Source organism: Bolinopsis microptera, chromosome 9 (assembly GCF_026151205.1).
Source record: "Bolinopsis microptera isolate Bmic1 chromosome 9, MBARI_Bmic_1.0, whole genome shotgun sequence".
NCBI lineage: Eukaryota > Metazoa > Ctenophora > Tentaculata > Lobata > Bolinopsidae > Bolinopsis > Bolinopsis microptera.
This window is the reverse complement of record NC_087080.1, coordinates 15,496,536-15,517,632: the sequence shown is the minus strand read 5'-3', so window position 1 is coordinate 15,517,632 and position 21,097 is coordinate 15,496,536. Positions and strand designations below refer to the sequence as shown.

Sequence of the window (21,097 nt, the reverse complement as noted above, 5' to 3'; positions counted from 1 at the left end):
TTCACTTTCTGTTGTTACCTTACCATTGAACAAAGAAATGATGAAAATCATTGATCTAGAACGTGGAAAAATGATTTTATGAAAAAAACAAAAATTTGATTTTATTGCACAATGCACAGTAATAAAAAAGCAAGTCATAATGTATATTATCATTAAAATTTAAATCCTAGTAATCTCTAAATCTGTTTTTAAACCATTTTGAATTTGGTCTACGATCTTTTTTCTCCTGTTTACCATTCCGTGCCCTGACAACTTCAACAATGTTATTTTCCTCTAACGCAGCCACTGCTGTTTCTACACTCATTCCAGATACTGATAAGGCTGATTCGTTTTCTTTTTCGTCAGTGAAGGAAACGTTAGCAACTGAAATAGGTAAAGCGGGTTAGGAATATCCAAATACTGTTTGGCATTATGATCATGAGGAATACTTTCTCAGTACATATCCAAATGTTGGTAAGATAGTGAACCAAGCTATGTATTAAACAAATTATTGTTATAATACCTGAAACAAGAGCTAGGAAGATTGACAACAGAAGGCTCACTGAACATGCGTTCATCTCATCAGAGATACGTGTACTTTTCTAAACCGTCGAAAAATATAATTTCAAAATCAGAAATTTTAAATGGTTAAAGATACAGTTTGTTCAGTTCCGCAAGTTAAAATAAAAAGAAATTATATTGGTGATATTATAATCATCACTCAAACTTTCACCCATCACAATTAAAACGTTTAGAATCAATTCCAGTAATATCAAAGTAGGTACTGGGGCTTCAAACTCAAATAAGATTCAAAGAAGCAACTGTATACATCCACCGAGGTACGCCTGCAATTAGAGTTAAGAATTGTAACAATGAGCGGCTACTTACTACAGCTCCTAGCCGCATAGAATGACTGTTCGCTGTATAATACCATATCCATATTCGTCTACAAGAGCGGCAAAAAGCCTTAATAATCAAATATTTGGAAGCACAACTGGCATGTTACATCTAAATGGTGCTATTCGTATTTTGCGAACTGCAAAATACGATTTGCAATTAAAACAACAGCGACTTTTTCCAGGGTCTCTTGAGTGGGGCACGGCATAAAATTTGGCAGTCTTGTGACAATTTAGGAGCTGCTCTGTCATTCCAAAAGCAGCCGTGGCCACCGTGAGAACGATGGATGAGCGGGGATGGGGGATTCGGGAGTTGGTATGCTTATAAGCGGGTAGATAATTCAGTTTGCATTAAGCAGTCAAACATTTGATGTTTCGCAACATTCCAAAAGAATCGGTTGCCCCTTTCAACTGTGCATAATGAATAGCAGCAAGTATAATGAATACTGTTACATGCATTCAATTACGAAGTGGAGAGGAATCTCACACCTTCTTTAGACACTTCACCTTCAAGCACCTAAACAGTAAACATCTACTATCTAAATTCTCTTTCAGTAAGTCGGTCTAATCATGAACGTTGAATAGGAGCAAGTGAAATTAAACAAATTAATGATTACCAATTCTTCAATAAAGCTTGATTTCTCTGTTGTTTTTTTTTCAGGATACAAAATTTCTGTTCGACAATCACCAGACTTTTTGAATCTGGACCCTGGATCAATATGGGTGTTGCCGGTAGGAGTGCTATCTGCAACAGCTGTAATTTGCTGCATGTTTCAACCACTTATCTAATCCTTTAAGATCAGAAAAATCGCACTTTTACCTCAGTATCTGTCTGCCTTGATCGGACATGTGTGTCTAATATCACGTGATCACGCGCGTTACGTTGCCATGACATCACGTGACACGCACGTTTATATCTGCCAAATTATCATGTGCCATGTACGACATGTCACGTGGGCTGCATGGGTGGTCTGATTGGTAGATCCCCTATTAGATAACTAGTGCATGTTTCGTAGATTATAGTTCTGCTTGGAGAGGGTCGCCAGTGCGGAGTTGGTGTCCGATGCAGATGTTTGTAATGTAGTCATGTTGTTCGCATATCCTTATAATTGTTACCTTCATCCTTGCCACCGAACACGAGAAAAAAAACGATACCGATCATCACATATTTTGTTCGAAACAATTTCATAAAAACTCACAATAAGCAATTGTCAGCTTATTCCGTGTAATGTGTTGCCGATTTTGTCCAGTATTGTATTGACCCCCTGCTGCTCAGCCACATCACTGGGGGTAGAAGTGTAGCTGAGCTGTGAACATGGCTAGATGATTTCGGAATGGTTGACTGCTTGTGCAGAACTAACTGCATGTCGGTTGTGTATCGTAAAATTAGAACCGATTACAAAAGGTTTGGTTGTTACAGTTAAGTGGCGGTGTTTATAAATTGTCGGCCGGGTGGTGTAGTGGTAACACGATCGCCTCCCACGCAGAAGACCCGGGTTCAAATCCGGTCGGATGCAAGTCGGCCAGTTACCAAGCTGTGATTTGGTACAGCTTCGGCTGGTGATACACACTCTCTGGCTCGTAGGACTAACCCCCCTACAGATAGTATAGTGCCTCGGCACAGAGTGGCTTAGGGTTACTGAAAAGGAAATAAGCACCTCAGGCCATCCCAACGTTCGGGAGAGACCTGCCCTTGTATCTTGTTGTTGTTGTTTATAAATTGCAATTAAACTTGGGCTGTTTTTTTTTGTTAATTTCAAAATTACGTCCTACGGCTGGCTTCATATTTTCAAAATACAATTCACAGAACGTGTGGTGATTTTTACTTTGTTTTCATCGAATTCCCTTGTTTTTTATTTATTGAATTTGTATACCCATTTTATTTCTTGTTGAGCCAACGTTAAGCTGTATTTCTATATCCCTTCTTTGTGAGTCCTTCATTGTTTGATTGTTTGACAATTTTGATTTCAGATTTTAATTGCTTTACACTTAGTCAGACATTGATAGTGCAATTAAACATCAAACTTTGTCATCCTTATAGAGTAGTTTACAAATTCTACATCAGCTAAACAACATGATAGAGTGTAAAGTTGAGAAGGACAACACGGTTTCCTCAACTACAGATCTGTGGACTCAGCAGCATATCAACCACGTAATTTAACTTTATTGTTATCTTTTAATTTTAACCTTATCTTCATATTCGGGCCGATTTTTGTATATTACTTTTCCGCAAATTATTTGAACTTTTTAGTTTAATGTCCTATATTTTCAGTATTTTGTGAAATATTTTGGGACAATGTAGTTGAGTTGTGTGCCTTGATTCGTAATCTCTGGAATACCGCCTGGAATCAAGAGCCCTACCATAAAAGCAATAACTCTTTACGAACTTTTCTTTCAAACCCATGTTAATAGTTAACACCCCTCTTCAGCAGCATCCAGAACCAGCTCTCTTCCACTTCCTGGGAGATGCCGCTCCACACTCCTACCCCCTCCCCATGGACCCTGTCACCAGACTAGGGGTCCCTGGTGGTTACCCGGGTCCAACTGTTTTCCTGTCTCCTGATCAGAGTTTAGGAGTGCAACAGAATGAAACGTATCCTTATATTCAAGACAGGGTACGTGTTTGTAAACTTTGGTTGCTACATTTTGGAAAAGCGATATTATGCCGTAAAATTAAACGATAAGTCAGTGGAAAATTAAGTCAGTGGAAAATTAATCGGTTATTTTAATATGCCAAATAGGCAATCTTTTTCACCGTCTTGTAGTTTATTTGAAATGTATTCTCTTTGATTTCCCACACTTTGTACGTATTACATTCGGTGATTCTCCTATGATCACAAGTGCTACATAGAGCTACCCGGTACACAATACACAGTGAATACAAAATGTATTATGTATGTTTGTGAATACAAAATGTATCATGTATGTTTGTGAATACAAAATGTATGCTTCATGATGAATCGTTTCAGGACGAGAATTGCAGAAGAGTGGTGTCAGTTCCAAACGCTTTCTACGGGGCAGGAGCAACAGAGGCCCCAGTTGAGACCAACTACCGCAAACGACCTTTCTCTTCTTATAATATACAGGTAAAGTAATAGTAGCCACGTATAATTATCAATAATCATACCTCACTTAACTTTCATCAATTAATATGGGTAACATTTTTCATTAACTCACCATTCGATTAGCTTGTGTTCAGTTGGTTTGGTATTTCATGGACAAGTATCAGACTGTGGTTTGATGTTTATTTTAGCTACAATGATAGCCTATCATGAGCTATAGCTGCCGTACTGGCAACCACATTAGCCATCTGGTGATAGGTTGAGTTTTTAGTGACCACTACAGTTGTACAATGTTTAACCACTACAATTTATCAAAATAATATCGGTGAATTCTCTCTTACTTGGTTAACATCTGAGAAATAGTCTACAGTTCAACACCCTTATAATAATCAAATCATGACAAAACTTAGTTAGCTAACATCAATCAGCACACCACCCCATTGCACGGTTAAAGAGCCAGCCAATGGCTGTGCTGGTTAGTAACCAGTGGTAACAGCCCCGGTAACCAGTGGTTACAGCCTCGGTTAAAGAGCCGTTAACCAGGGGAGCGGGGTCTTGTGCTTGGTGTTAGGTCAAACACTGCACTTAGCAAGCAGGGCTTGTCCCATCTGTCAATCAGCCGTGCGAGGTACTTGAGGTACTCACCTCTCTTGGTCAGTACTCGAGGTTGTAAAACTAGCTTGATTAGGGGTGAACTTGAGTGGGTTATTAATTATCGGGGTAACTAATTGGGTTGTTGGTTAACAGCTTGGTTAGTCTCAGAGTGCTGATCAATAATCATTGATAGGCCATTGTGTTAAGCAATCAAAAGTTAAAATATGCTACATTTTAACTTTTGGTAGCTAAGAGTACCTAACCCTTTCAAACAGAAGTTGATGAGATTGACGGTTTTTAAAGTTTTTAAAGAATTTTAGGCAGTCCTAGATCTGAACTTTATATTTCCACTGTCACCTGCTGCTACCTGGATTGTTGTTATTTTGTCAGAAACATGTGACAGTTCACATTTCATGGGAGTTCATTAGAGTGGTTTAAGAAATGAAAATCATGCGGTCCTGCATGTTTACCATTAGTGATATCCTATCATAAAATGAATTACACGGATAATAAGATCCCAGATTATCGGGCCACACCCGGTATCTTGAATAACCATTTGATTAACCATTGTGTCTTGCCCCTCTAATCCACTGCTTACCCCTACCAGGATCATTCACAAGCTTTACTCATCAAATTTTTATTGTACAATTTTTATTGTGGACAGGCGAGAACAGCATACTTTAAAAAATCACCGATAATTAATAAAATTTATGCAGCTGATCGATTGACAGAAATGAGAAAAATCCTTCTAATTTCCTTCTAAATTAAACTCCCCTCACTCACCAACCCCCTCCAATCCTTCTAATTTCCTTCTAAATTAAACTCCCCTCCTCACCAACCCCCTCCAATCCTTCTAATTTCCTTCTAAATTAAACTCCCCTCACTCACCAACCCCCTCCTCCAGATAACAGAGGCAGACAGCAGCACGTACATTGCAGAGGACCAGCCGTGTAACAAGCGCTACAGCTCGGGGGACAAGTTCCGGTGCAGATGGAGCGGGTGTGAGCGGCCCTTCAACTCACAGGAGCAGTTCGTCCGCCACATTGAAAAGGTAGGTTGACACTGGTGAGCCGTCTGGAGTAGGTGGCGTAAGGGGGCCGCGGGGAGTGGATAACATGATTCTGATTTACTTCACGCGGTGTGTTGAAGTTGTGGGGTGTTGATAATGGAAAAAATAGGGCTGTGAAGATTGGACATTGTGGAGCTGCAGTTAAAAGGGTTGCTCTCACGATGTCAGGGGCGAGCCTTCATTATCAGTTGCTGAAGAATGCGAGAAAAGTGGTACACCACCGAGTGAGCTACGACAGGTGCAAACCTCAGTGTGGCTGGTGAGACTGCATGGTTGATGGTGGGCAGAGCCATGACAGGGGCGCGTGATCACGTGGGCAACATGATTTTATATTGAAAGGTTTAGAGGGTATGAACCTTCAAAAAACGGCTGTGATGAACATGACTGATCAATAGTAAAACTATTCAGGTTCACGTTGATCAGAAGAAGGGAGACGAGTTCACTTGCTTCTGGGCTAACTGTTGCCGGAGAACAAAGCCCTTTAACGCGAGGTACAAGCTGCTGATTCATATGAGGGTTCACAGCGGAGAAAAACCCAACAAGTGCACTGTGAGTAGTTATGTTACTTCAGATTAGAGAAAGTGTACAGAGGAAACTTGTAAACATGATTTTTACAGTTTATTGTTATCTATCCTCATTTTTCACCTGCATAATAATCACTATTATGCAAACTTATTTAATGTTAATCTGTTCTGCCCAACTGAGGCTAGCCACTAGGATTGACGGAAAAGCTTTGGCGTTTTGCACAAATCATGGCTTATGCCTGATATAAACGCAATGTAGACGAGACTTCATTTTCAAATCCATTTTAAGCCCATTTGTGAAAGAAATAAGCACATACTTTGTAGCCTACAGGATCTTATTGAATTTGAAAAGTCTTTCAAGCGATTGCTGTCGGCGACAAATCTCAGGAGTTTAATTGGTATCTAATATGATTGTACAGACACCTCGCCTTAATGAATTTGATTAAACCAAGACATTCTTAAATTAATGTAAAATTACTGACTGCAAATATAGACTGAACATTGTACAGTGTTGTATGGTATTCCTTGGTATTTCTAGTATGCATGGCATGCTCAGAATATCCTGAATCTCTGAATCGCGAGAGAAGCTGCGAATACCAAATATTTACCATGTCTTAATTGTATCACGGGCCTAGGTTTGGGTCTAGGTTTGGGCCTAGGTTCAGAAACAGTAGGCCAATATCCTTTTTCTCCAATTCCAACCCTTTTTCAAGAATCACAAACCAAAGGAGTGCTCCTTACAACATTGTGTCGCAAAGACCACGTGATGGCCAGCTCCAATTGTTTCGTTAAGTATCCGCCTAAAGACGTGCTAAACAGAGGCTCGTGTAGACCATTAAACCTCCATTATGCAATCAAGCACCACCCTTCACCTCCGTCACCACGTCATCAACCATTTTACGAGGTAATTAATAGCTTGATGATCAGTCGGGGTGTGAAAATAATCGGAACTCTGTTGTCCCTGGACGCAGGACAATGCTTGTGATCCGTGATGATGACAATTAGTAAAAGTAGTAAAAAAGTAGCCGAAAGCATTGATAATCTCGCTGGTGGTATGAGGGCCAGTCGATTAAGTCATTTATCGTATTATCTCACATTAGAACAAGGAATTTTATCACGTTATGTTAGGTTGCTTAAACCCACAATGGCTTGAAATACCTTTATGACTATCCTCCTTTCAGATTAAAATACAGCAGAGATTCCAACAAGATCTCTAAATGTAACAATGTTTCAGTACATGGGGTGCCCCAAAGCGTTCAGCCGATTAGAGAACCTGAAAATCCACTTGAGGTCCCACACGGGAGAGCGTCCGTATCTGTGTACTCAACCTGGCTGCTTAAAGAGCTTCAGTAACTCTTCCGACAGAGCAAAACATCTCCGTACTCATCAGGATACGGTGAGTTGGGATTTTTTCTTTTTTTAGAGGGTTGGCCAAGATAGCCCACGAGAGGATAAAATTGAGATATTCTGCCTACCTCTGGTGAGTTGGGCTGGGTTAGATGGAATGTGTAGAGTGGATAGATCCTTGATGTATAATTTGGAGACTTTCCATTAAAACTTTAAGTAGTTTGATGGTTAAGACGTTTCGATGGTAAAAAGAAAACTAATGAGCACTTGTAATGTTTCAGCAAACTACTTGGTTGCGTATTCCATGATTGTCGCAGTTAAGTTTATTTAATTCCGCTTCAGAAACCGTACGCATGTCAAGTTCCTGGATGTTTGAAGCGCTACACTGATCCATCTTCATTGAGAAAACATTCCAAAGCCCATTCTACGAAAGAGTGCTCTGTAAGCAAGAAAGTAGGTTTTACTACTTTAAAATCTTTGAATTCTGACTTTGATTACTTGACTACCACAATGGAAAAAAGAAAATATCGCTAATTGTAGAATAAAAATCCAAACTTTGTCAGTAACCGAAGTTTGTTGATAGGTAGCGACAGTTGAGAAACGGGATGATAGCCAATGTTGGATGACAGACAACCAACAACCACTAGTTCCTTTCGAAACGAGACCCTTCAAAACAGATTCAAGTAAGTCGCACAGTTTAGTTTAACAATCCACGCTGCACTTGGTATGAGAAACAACTGGATCAAAACTCAAAAAACTTCTTTTGTCCCTATTAGCCTTTACCCTGAATAATTTACCACGACAGATTTCTAACAATATCTTATTTTACAGGTCCGTTCTACTTTGACACCGGTTATCCAAACATGGCATCACTTGGGGGAATGTACGAGTCTAGTTACATGTACAGCTCCCAATTCATGAACACAATGAACCCTCCGTCTTTTGAAAAGGTAAAGTCGTTAAATACTCATGCCAAACGATAAGATATATAGCATAAATTTAAATTGTATAATGTACGTGATGCTTTGAAATGAATTATGGTCTTCTCAAAGCCTTTCTAAATGCTTCAGAAATTAAAATACTATAAAGGATTCAGCGAAGCTTGTTAAATAACTCACTCAAGTTAAATCTATGGTCAATATGTACTCAATTGCTTACAATAATATTCTCGGCAGATAACCCATTTTGACGTTGGAGGGCTGATAGATCCTTCAAGATCGCTATGTGCTTTACTGGAGGGAGAAGAACCTTACTCAGACCATGTCAACTCAGTTCAAACTGCAGTTTGATCTTTATAACATATCGAAACATTTTGTTTCAACACCACTACCAACTCCATCTTAGACTTGCAAAAAGTGTAAATACCAGAAGTTGTGAACAAACAGAATTGGATGAACCAACAAGTTGCTAGTGAAGCCTACAAGTGGAAAGATTGATGACCTCTGATCTAACTGTGACCAAACCAATGAGAGTGTGAGATCAGAAGACTGATCTTAAGATGTAAACCCAGACCTTCAAGCTATCCGACCTCCATCTAGACCTCCCGACTCGAGCCCGGACCCCCTGGCTGACAGATCTTCCCGGAGAAGGACTGTTTCAGTGAGTTGGTCACTTGAAGCGCTGGACCTCCCCTAACGAGACATACAGCTGCAAGGAGCACCTCTGGAGACCTCCCCAAGGAGCACCTCTGCTGCAGAAGTATCTGACTGAGTTAGTTGGTATAAGCTAGGGACCTCCTCAGATAGTACCAACTGACACTTCTCAATAGCGTCCAGACCTCCTGGGTTAGATGTGACGGCCTGGAGGTCACCACCAGCTGTTCTTTCAGTTAAATATTTGCTGTTTTGTTTATCTGACCCCATTGTTGTCGGGTGGACAATTTTCCACGTTATTTGTTTAATATTTGTTATTTGTTGGAATTATTTGTGTCTATTTAATAAACTTTAATTATATGATAACTCTAATTAATTAATTTCTTGCAAATATAATAATTTGATCTCTTCTTTTCTTACGTGAGTTCACTTTTAAGCTACAAGAAATCGTTTTCTTATAAGCTTTAGTAATTATAAGATGACAAGACTATAAGATCCTCGTCATGATATTTCTGCCTTTAGGTAAACCTTTCATTACAACCATTCATCATATGACTTCATAAACTGACATTATTAGTCCAGCATTACACCGGACAGTATCTTAGCAACTAACTCTTGGATCGTTTCTTAGCGACTATCTGGTAAGCTGGTGTTGTCAAGCAGACCCCTGCTGACTGTTCAGATGGATCTGCATACCAACAATCTGGTTAGCTAATGAAGATTGTTCACTGGCCACTACCCACTCGGTGGTCTTGAGCTTTATTAATAAATGAATATGGCAAGATGGGAGTGCTTGCAGCATGGTTATGAGGGACGTGAAGGAAAGTAAGACGATCAATCGTAGATGTTCAACACTAAATAAAAATTCACATCATTCTGTTAATCTCATTCGTACCATAGCACGGATAATGTTTATTTAAACTGTCATCTAAATCAAATTAACTGTGCGAATTGATTATCTTTATTTTATAGCACTTACTCATTCTAACCTATCAAAATCTAGCCCATATATATTATCAAACATCGCTCTTTCATATCAACTTTCTACAAACGAAATCCCCATCTTCATTTGGTTAATAATTGGCTTATCTCAATGTCTTTATTATAATTTGTCATCACAATCCTTATCATGAGCTTCTGATCTGTCATATCGTCAGTTAGTTGCTGCTACTGCTAGAAGAGGAAGAATGGCTTCTATGATGTTTACTCTTCTTAGAGGATCCTCCATGTATGGTCTGGTGACCTCCGAGCATCATGCCCTGCTGTCCACCCACAATAGTTTGCTGTCCTCCGACCATTGTTTGCTGTCCGCCATGTATTGTGTGCTGACCACCCATCATGAGGCCTTGTCCGCCTGCTATCACTTGGCCAGATCCTCCTATGGATTGAGCATGGGTTAGTCCAACCATGGTACCATTTCCTCCGGCTTGAGCTTGGCCAGACCCTCCTATGGATTGAGCATGGGTTAGTCCAACCATGGTACCATGCCCTCCGGCTTGAGCTTGGCCAGATCCTCCTACGGATTGAGCATGGGTTAGTCCAACCATGGTACCATGCCCTCCGGCTGGGGCGAATGTGACACCAGAACCACCATGTCCACCTCCTGACATACCAGTACCATGTCCACCCGAACCTCCATAGCCTCCAGAATGAACATATCCTTGGTCTAGAGACAATCCAACATGTGCCAGACCAGCAGGTGAACCGGGACGACCACCTATGGCATGTCCGAATCCACCTTGTCCCATGACAATGCCACCAGGAGCGACCACATGGGTTGCACCGTGAGAGAATGCCACCTGAGGTGCCATACCGTTAGCAATTTGGGCCATGGCGGAGAATCCAGCTGGGTTAATTCCGTGGCTTTCAGTATCAGATCCAGATGCTAGATTGACTTTGCCGCAGAGAGGTGAGCATGACCTTCCAAAGTCGCCTGATCTCTTCTTTCTTCTTGTTCGCTTTGTTGTTTTGGTAGTTCTTGTTATGATGTATTCCTGGTCCATGGGGATATCTTCATAGTTAACAGAGCTTCCATCAGCCAGCTTCAGTTCCCCGACAGCTATAACGTAATCCTGTCCACGGTACTTAACGATGACAAATCCTTCTTCAGTTGGGTGTCTTCGAACATCCTTAGCAGGAACCAAGATGGGTCTGTTCTGGATAGTGATGAAGTACACGGTAGGCAACATAATGGGTTGGATGTTCTCAATAGAGACATGGTACAGCTTACGGTTGACGATAATTTCCATGAAGCCAGGAGCGTTCCTTAGCTGCTTCAAGCGGTTAGCAGGTACTGTATAGAACCTTCCGTCAATGTACACCTTCCATCCCATCACAGATCCTTGGGTTGGTTCTGGAAGAGTCATGTCCATGTTGGGCTTCTCGTTCACAAAGATGCACATCTGAGGTTCTTCCTCGGAGACATCGTCATCACCGTGACCAGTCTGTCCATCAGACTCCTCGGAGCTCTCCACCTCTGTTTCCGCGTAGTTAGGAGCTTGGATAACGGGATAATCTCCCAGGTACATGATTTGGGTCTGAGCCAAGACGTACTTGGAGTTTTTGTAGTAGCAGATGTATGTGCCGTCAGATGGGCTATCTTCAATATCATCTCCAGTAAGAATAACGGGTTTCCGTTGACTGTGACCGAGTAGAATCCAGTGACTTCAGTCTCGTATTGCAACTCAATGTCATCCTGTGAGATGAAGTAAGTTTTGTTGTAGTATGTTATTCTGAGCATTCCAGGTCTGGTCTTGCAGTTGCTGACCTGACTGACCGGAACGACTAACTCAGAACCATTCAGTCTGATCCTGTAACATGTAGCTATGGTTTTCCTCCTGATAATGAAGGTCCTGGTGGTGTAAATGTTGGCATCCTCAACAATCTCATCTCTGCCAGATACAGATGCATCAGAGTCAGAGGTGTCAGATTCTTCTGAAGACACCGGAGTGGATTCACCTTCGTCAGTTAGCGTTTCTCTGTCTGGCTCCAACACATATTCTCCCAAGAAGCTGATAGCTGTGGAGCTAACTTCAAACGTATCATTGTTGTATCTGATGATGTAAGTGTCTTCTTTCTCAGAGTGCTTCTCCATTTCTCTTCCACTTACAACCACAACCTTCTCGTCAATGACAATACTGTAGTATCCTACCACAGGAGCATAGAAAGCTTGTGTGATGGTTTGGGGGGTGATGTAGTAGACCATCTTATTATAACGGAATCTAAGATATCCACTGTGCCTCTTGGACTGTTTGATCCTGTGTTGAGGGATCACGATGTGGGCACCATTAAGGATGATTTGGTAGCACAGACAGAAGCTAACATCATAAATCTTTAAGTCTTTTCGTCCACTCTTCTTACGTCTTGGAACCTTTCTTACACGTTTGCCTCGCTTTGTTTTGGTATATCTTTTAATCAGCCCGAATCTGCGTCCTGTAGCATCGTCCTCTTCTGCAGCGGATCCACGATTCAGATTCTTACTTGGGAACAGAGGCTTCTTATGGATTCCATCCTCATCGTCAGTAATGAGTTCAGCACCATCCTGGACACCAGAGTGCACGGAGGCCGAACCAACGATTCTCTCAACACCATTATGGGTAATGAGATAAGCATTATCTCCATATGGCTGAATGTTATTACATCCAATGTCGGTTACCCTTCCGTCCAAGATTACCTTGTACTGTTTGGTAACGGGACGAATGTGGGATTTTCTGATGGTTATAGTTTTACCGTCATACCTAAACCTGAAGAATCTTCGAGATGCTTTGCCAGCAGACACGATGTGGAATGGTAGTACCTTGACGGAATCACCAATCTTGATCTTGTAGTAAGGATAGAAAGTGACAGGTGACGGTCGAGTGGAAATTGACATCGACTGGAATTGATCGATATTGGAATCCACCAAAGCAGCCCCATGACCGGGAGTAGCAGACCTAACTCTCAGTATATCACCAGAGACATCTCCGGACACTTCAACAGACTGGGAGAAGGCAGCACTAGGCTGGATCTGGGCTAGTTTCAGCTTATGTTTCATTCCGTTGAACATGCAAGTGAATTTATCAGCCCTGCGACTGCTCTGTTTCAGATCACTCTCCCTGATCTCTACACACTGTCCGTCTCCCAGAGTGACAGTGTACACTCCAGAGCTGGAGAAAAGTCCGACGTTGCCAAACCCTCCGCAGTTCTCCATGCTGGCTTCCTGGATCGTGACCATCTGATCAAGTTCTGTAGTGTTCACTAGCGTCATAAACAACCTCCGACGAGTGGATCTTCTTCGATTTGCTTCTTCGACCCATTTCAGCTGGGTGGCTACGCTTTCAGTAATAGATTCAAAAAGTAAAACTCAACCTAAATATCAAGGCTTAAATTAAAGAAATATTAACTTCTCAGTATGGATAACAGTCAGGAAGTGATCTCAGATAAATTACAGAGTATTACTTGTAAGCTAAGCAGCTAGGACTGGCTTATGATAGATCACCATGTAGACACAAATAGAACAGTCCGCACTGGGTACTGAGATCACGTGTCTCAGGTGATCACGTGATGTAGTGGTAAAAGTAAATGATTCGTGGGGGTTTTTAACCGAAAATAGATGATCCTCATTTAAAGCATTACGAGTCTAACACCTTAATAAGTTAGCCAATCATTATAGAATCCAACTCTTTTCAAACACATTTTATTATGCAGAGAACTGAGAAGCACTAATTTCATGTATCATCTCAAAATTACTACATTAGAATTTCAAATTTTAAGAATTTGCTAAACCGACCGTATCAGTGACTTAGTGGAATTTTCAAACACCGAGACATTACCAAGATTAACACCACGAGCCCCCTACAATTTGATAGGTAAAATTACGGATTTTGATTTTTAGATCCGAGGCCGAGGACACTTTGTAGTGGAGTCGGACAGAAAGGGAAAGCTCTGAAGAGGAGTTCAAACTGTGGTTATTACTGAGACTGTCTAATTTGTCTTCACTAATTTGTCTTCACTCTGTCATGCTACGCTTACCTTGCCGTGAAAAGTGCTTCAAATTTCAAAATTTATGAACATTTTTTTCTTCATCTACAGCTTATTTAGTTTCCGGGAATTTATCGAGATTAAAATAGTTTTTACAATTCAACGGTATATCCTCAACAACTCAACTTTATTGATTAGGCTGGAGGAGTTATCCACCCCAAGGTAAACTAACTCTGACCTCTGCTTACATAGCTTGACTAAACTGGCCCTGACTAAACTGACTCTGACCTCTGCTTACAGTTACATAGCTTGACTAAACTGCAAACTGGCTCTGAATACCTTATCGGACCTTATTTGGACGGACATTACTTGAACGCTGGAGGCCCTAGCGTTCATCTTAATGTCCGTTCAAATAAAGTCCGTTCAATTAATGTCCGTCCAAGTTAAAGTCCGTTGAAATTTGTTCAAAACTTTTTCCATTTCGAACTTTTTGTCCAGAATATGACAACTATGAGAACTTTATTGTGCCGTAAGTTAACGACGGAAAGGTTCTACTTGGTCTGCCGGAGGCACAGAAAACTCTACTAGTATATGATGTTTTCAAGGGTCACTTGGCGGAAAAAAGTCAACGATTATGGCACTCAACAACATAGTTCATGAACTAGGTACCTTATCGGACCTTATTTGGACGAACATTAAATGAACGGACATAATTATGAACGGACATTAATATGAACGCTAGAAGGCACTCAAAACCATCGAAAATCCGAATTTTTTTCATTTTTTTAACCTTTTTTTATTTCAGAAAATGATTTTTGAATCCATTTTTTATACAGTAAGTAAGAAAAGCAGTCGTTAAGCAGTAAAAATGTTAAAAGATGTGTACATGATCAGTGTTTAATATCGCATATCATCTTCATCAAATGGGTTTTCGTGCATGAAATAGTTCAACGTTAAAAAATTAACCTTTAAAATTAACCAACGTTGGCCTACAAAACGTTTAAGAACTTTTCATTCACAATCTAAAATTAAATACAACGTTAAAACGCTGTTCAATTTTAAACGTTGCTCATATCAATTGGTTCATCTTTTTGGGCGTTCGTGTAATGTTTTTTATCCCAGTCTGAACGTCTTTTCAGTTTCAATGAGTCAGCTAGAAAGTTGATCTCTATTTCCAGACTTTCATAATGATCATTAGGCTCACAACAGCTGGAATAAAATAAGTTAACCTCCTTTCTGGCTTACTTGTGGGCTGCTTCAGAAGGCTATACTATTTTCACAACTACAATTAAATACATTTATTGAGAAAATTATGTAATGTAACGCGATGGAAGTTCATTAAGCGGGCAATTCCAGTCCAAACCCTGGATACATGACATAAAAGATTCGTTTTCACTTGTTTGCATGAAAAGCATTAATATATAACTGTCTAATTGAATAATTGGAAGAGAACTCCATCAGGCCTAGCTGAGTTGATACACCTTTCACAAGCAAGAGCCACTTTGGTCTACTTGCTGTGAGGTGTCTCAGCTACGCCTACATGGGTTGGGGGTCCCCCCTTTTATTTTTTTTGGCTTTGCTGTTTGGTCTGCACTGATCACCATTATTTAGGACTCGACATAATTTAGTGTTTTACAGTGTGGGAGCTTGGGAGTAACTCTTAGAGGGAATATCGTCGATCAGATTTGCAAGGGTTTTGCTTGATCGTCCTTTTTCCAGTTCCCGCTCTCATTAGCGATTCATCAAGAGCGCTTTTTCCATGGGATTTATTTTCGTTGACTTACATATTGCATAGTCTGAACTCTGATATCATTGTGGTAATTTAATTTCCCGAAGCTGCAAGATTTTGCAGTTTTCAATTCCTGGGTGCAGATAATTATATAGACTTAAAATAGAATTAAAGTCGATGTACCAAGCGCTTAATGGCTGTTGCAATCTATAAATCAATTTTATATTGGAGAAACTCTTTAGTCTCGTTTATAAATAGACAATGTCCTTGGCAACACGATTTACCGTAATATATGTAGAGGCTGGAACAAGTTTGTAATGTTGGCGGGGACTAGCTCATGAACTATGTTGTTGAGTTCCATAATTTCGTTGACTTTTTCTGCAAAGTGCCCCTTGAAAACATCATATACTAGTAGAGTTTTCTGTGCCTCCGGCAGACCAAGTAGAACCTTTCCGTCGTTAACTTACGGCACAATAAAGTTCTCATAGTTGTCATATTCTGGACAAAAAGTTCGAATTTTTGAAAAAAATTCAACGGACTTTAACTTGGATGGACCTTAAATGAACGGACTTTATTTGAACGGACATTAAGATGAACGTTAATGCCTCCAATTCAATTAATCATAATGTCCGTCCAAATAAGGTCCGATAAGGTAGTCCCCGCCAACATGACAAACTTGTTCCAGCCTCTAGATATTACGGTAAATCGTGTTGCCAAGGACATTGTCCGAAGTTGTTATAGTTCATATTACTCGGGGGCGGTAATGAAACAGTGCTAGGAAAGCTCCACGTGATGTTAAGGTTAACCTTAAGTTGTCTAAGATAAAAACCACTTCACGCCGAATGGCTTGTAAAAGGTAACACTAAAATTCAGGACCGGGGTAGTTTGATAAAAAAAAGGTTTCCATTATGTCTGTTCATGTAATGTCCATCCAAATAAGGTCCGATAAGGTATATTAATATAGCCTGTAAGAAACTACATTCGAAATTTGTGGTAATTACGTAGGTCGTAGATACAACAAAGGAAAATAGTCGTTTTTAATAAAAGGAAGATTGTCAACAATTTCATGACAATATACGCTGGAAAAAAATAAATCTTAGAATATAATCACCATTCTATGGTGAATTACTTAAATCGAATGATAATCAGCAACAATGAACAGTACGAATACCTTACTCGGGATTATTATGACCGGGATAAAGTGGTGGGTTTAGGGTAATTTCGCCATATTTTTCCCGAACCACATTTTCACCGGTCGTTAATAAACCCGCCTACTCAGCTTTTAGGGTTCCCAAGGGGTATGGGTGCTCATATTTTAATCGTTGTCTTATATTCACTAAAGAAGACTATTGGGACACTTGTTGTAGAGTTTTCGACTTCATTTGGCTAAAATTGCAAAAAATTCACCTTTTTGCCCAATTCTTGTCATATATCCTTATTGTCAAATTCGATTTAAATAGGCCAATTTTTAATTTCTTAGGTATTGACTATCTCTACATTGTACATAATGAAATAGGACTCAAAGTAAAAGTAACAGTTAAATTAAAACTTGAATTAATTAAAACTGATGAAAGGGATGATCCAGATGAAGATAACGAAGATGATTACAACTTATTGGAAGACTAAACAGCTCTCCCTTTATCTTAATATCGATCTGGTTGTTACGCTTCAAATGTTAAAAATTATTTTCCATCTAGTTTGATTAACCACGAGTCATTATTTCTGTCTACTTTCAACAATTATTGATAATTCGACTTGTTTCACAAGTTTTAGCAATGCGAAAATTTCTAAACTTGCTTATCTCTAATAAGGAAATTTACATCTGAGACAAAATTTTTGAATCTAAAATTGAAAGGTTGGACACCGGTAAAATGGCGACCGGGAAAATGTGGTGGGTTTTGAGCAATTTCGCCATATTTTTCCCGAACCATATTTTAACCGGTCGTTAATAAACCCGTCGTAATAATCCCGAGTAAGGTAAATTAAAATCGCAAAAAATAAGAAACAACTTGTGACATAAAGATATAATTTCAAATATTCGAGACGATTTTTGGCTCCATATGATACTGCATGAAGTAAGTAAAAAGCAAGTAAACATTTTCAATCATCATTTTCACTTGAGTGGACATTTTGATTTATTAATAGTTATAACCTTACAAACGTCGTTACATAGCTCAAAATATTTTAAGAAAGCGCCAGCTTCTGATTCATTCCCCGAACCCAATATAATAACAGAAGAGTATACTCTAGCTCTGGATACTGCAAGGTAAAGTTCTGTCCACCGAACTGATCCGTGGATAATAGCGATTACTGCTGGCCACTCAGCTGACCAACTGTCCTCAATGCGCTCAACATCGATAATAACTTTTGCTTTTCCTATCACTTCACTCACTGTTTCAATTATTTTTCCAATATCTTTTTGATGTTCACTTTGCGGATGTCCGAGAAATTTGTGGTCGAATTTTGTGCGACCACTGTATAGCACGCCAATATCATTGTTACCAAGACCATCTAGCTTCTTTATTTCTTTCCTTAGGATGTCGGAAAAATCATCACTTGCATCTTCGATTAAGTAGAAAAGTGGCTTTGTTCCCCGAAGAAAATGTCCGATCTCTTGTTGTGCGATCGATGGTTTCACCATTTCTGTGAATCTTTTTCTTAGCAAATCAAGTAGTGTTGCTATATCACATGTATTCCTCAAATTTGCCTCTAAAGATTTTATCACAAAGTTTGCTTTCAGTTTCTTTCTGTGATCTTTACTGAGTTTTTTTATATGGCTAGCGCTATATAGTGTCTCATAAAGAATCTGCTGGACCAAATCACAGAAAACCCAAACAGATATTTCATCGTTGGGTCGTCTTTTGACCTCATCCATGGCTGTGATGAATCCCGTGATGACTTCTGGATCCTCACTTGAAGTTGAATCAGTCCAAAACTTGTCAAGCTGAAAGTCGTCCACAATAATATGGTACCTTCCCTGCTGGAGCTGAATAAGAGTCTGAAGCAGCATGATGAAAGATCCATCTTTTGAACATCTTGATTTCAACAAAATCACCTTGGAATCGGACTCCGCTATTTTTGATTCAAATCCATCGAAGTCAGTGTCAACCAATGACATTATTTCATACGGAATGTCTTCTATTTCATCCAAAAATGTTTGATGACGTCTTACAGCGGTGCAGTTGATCAAATCAGGACACATTAAAATGATCTTTTTACCCGAGTATGGGGTTCTCACGATTTGAAGTATCTTACCAAGTATTACTAAAGTTTTGCCGGAGCCTGCCGGACCATTAACCCAAAGAAACCTTTCATTACTGTCGAATACTGCTCTCTGCCCCTCAGACAAACAGCGTATGTTGAGATATTTTTTGAAAATATCCGTCGAATCATCGATCACATCAATAATAATGGATACGGGACTTGGCCTATCTGTGCCAACCACCAAACTGGACCACTCACTAGTATCGCTGATAACGGTAGCCATATCACTTCCACTTTCAGAACACGTACTGCTAGTTGTATAACGCTCACGTTTTCTTATTGTGTTTAATACTCCCAATGCCAATGGGTCTTTCATAATCGACTTGGCCTCATACTCTGTAAAAATTCCCATTCTAAGTTTTTCATCGACATCTTTGACGCATCTAGCTAGACTGCATTTTGTTCCATCCCAATGGTTTGTATTATCCATGCACCACAACCCAAGCAAACAGCATTTTATCTTTTCCAGGAGGTCTTCATCACTCGAATACATTGTCCTTGTAGAATTAGGAAATTGTGATGCCAGGTTTTCAACAAACCATCTTTTGAAATTCCTTAAATCATCACTAAACAACAAACCATAACTAGACAGCTCCTTCTTTGAGTTTTTCAAAATGATATGATCGAATTCGTCCCTGGAAATGTTACTGAAGACTGTAAAACCGATGGTCTCGACTGGAGAACCATTATCATCAGAAAAGTATTTTACTAGGTTAATCATTCTCTTTCTTTGTCTCAATGCAGCACTATAACAAACGTCAAACCGGTCAATTTTGCCTCTTATATCTTGGTCTTCCATATTTGTCAGAATTGTAGCTTTAACTTCGAAAACTGCCACAAAAGCATGACCAACCACAAGAAAATCACACTCTCCCTCTATATTATTAGAATGGTTGTGACAATTATGCTCAGAATTATTCGTGCTATCTCCTTTAGCTTTACTACAACTCTTGCTGTCACAAGGATGTTTCGGTAAAAATGCCGAGTACTGTCTATGAGTGTATTCCAACTGATGAATTACCAACATATGTTTCCCTAATATCCCCAATTGCTCAAAACCACGATACAGTTGGACTTCTGCCTCATATCCATGCTGGTGCCCTCTTTTGCTTATATCCATTTTCGAGGAGCTGTTATTGTCAGGAAGTTTTTCGATAAACTTCGAATCTGGTATCGGGGGTATCATAATGGGTCCTCCAAACTCTTTCCGACTTGAATAATAATTTTGCAAAATATTTTGGCCAATTTCGAGCAACTTCTCTATCAACGTCATCCTGAAAATTTAAAATTACGGGACTAACAGTAATAACACCGGTTTAAATTATTTAAAAATTATAACTGAGGACAACGACAAACTGTAAGTGTAACATGTAATGTGAACGTGTACGGACACAATCCAAGCATTTTTATGTAAAAAACGTGACAATTTTTCCCTATTTATTTCTTATCTATGTAACTTTACACCGTGAATAGCATGCAGTGCCAATAATCAAAATTTGCAGATGCGGTTGAAAATGAAACTGAATGAGCCAGGTCAAAACATTACCATTTCAGTACAAACATCTAGGTTTACTCAACATAGGTTTACTCAATAAAAGAGTTTATTCGTAGTTGTGAAATGTATTTACTATTTACTGTACCTGATACACATGTACACATTGTGCATTGCACCGAGGACCTGGATCTTTATTCCTTACTGAGCTGTTGAGGCGGCTAATAAAAAGCCTTCTATAAATCACATCCACTCGAGTGGGAAGGAGACACAAGTTTTGGATTTCGCTATGAAAGTGGCTGATGGTAAAAGGGGGGTTGTTTACAAAAATTGTTTATTACTTTCGTAATTCTATTTTCGACTTCTAGAAAATAAAAAATGTTTTTAGAAGAAGATGATTGACAAAAATACTTTCAGAGGAAATTTCAGTTTCTAATATAATTGCCCTTCATGGCTTCATCAACCAATAATAAACAAAAAGAGTTTCGCTGATCTGTAAGGTTGCTTTTATTGCGATAAGAAAATAAATTTTTAACCAAGTTGGATATCTTTTTTGAGGGAGTTAGGAAATTGACAAATCAAATACAAAG

General features: G+C 39.5%; 1 protein-coding gene across 1 annotated transcript; it reads left to right on the top strand.

The window, feature by feature from the left end:
• The first annotated feature begins 2,944 nt into the window (after positions 1-2,944).
• Positions 2,945-9,458, top strand: LOC134820900 (zinc finger protein GLI3-like). The gene is made up of 10 exons (XM_063831546.1): positions 2,945-3,027; positions 3,305-3,490; positions 3,845-3,961; positions 5,436-5,582; positions 6,009-6,149; positions 7,359-7,520; positions 7,814-7,924; positions 8,055-8,154; positions 8,303-8,421; positions 8,647-9,458. The coding sequence occupies exons 1-10, from the start codon at positions 2,950-2,952 to the stop codon at positions 8,758-8,760; spliced, it is 1,275 nt and encodes a 424-aa protein (XP_063687616.1). The 5' UTR covers positions 2,945-2,949; the 3' UTR covers positions 8,761-9,458.
• Positions 9,459-21,097: the final 11,639 nt, after the last annotated feature.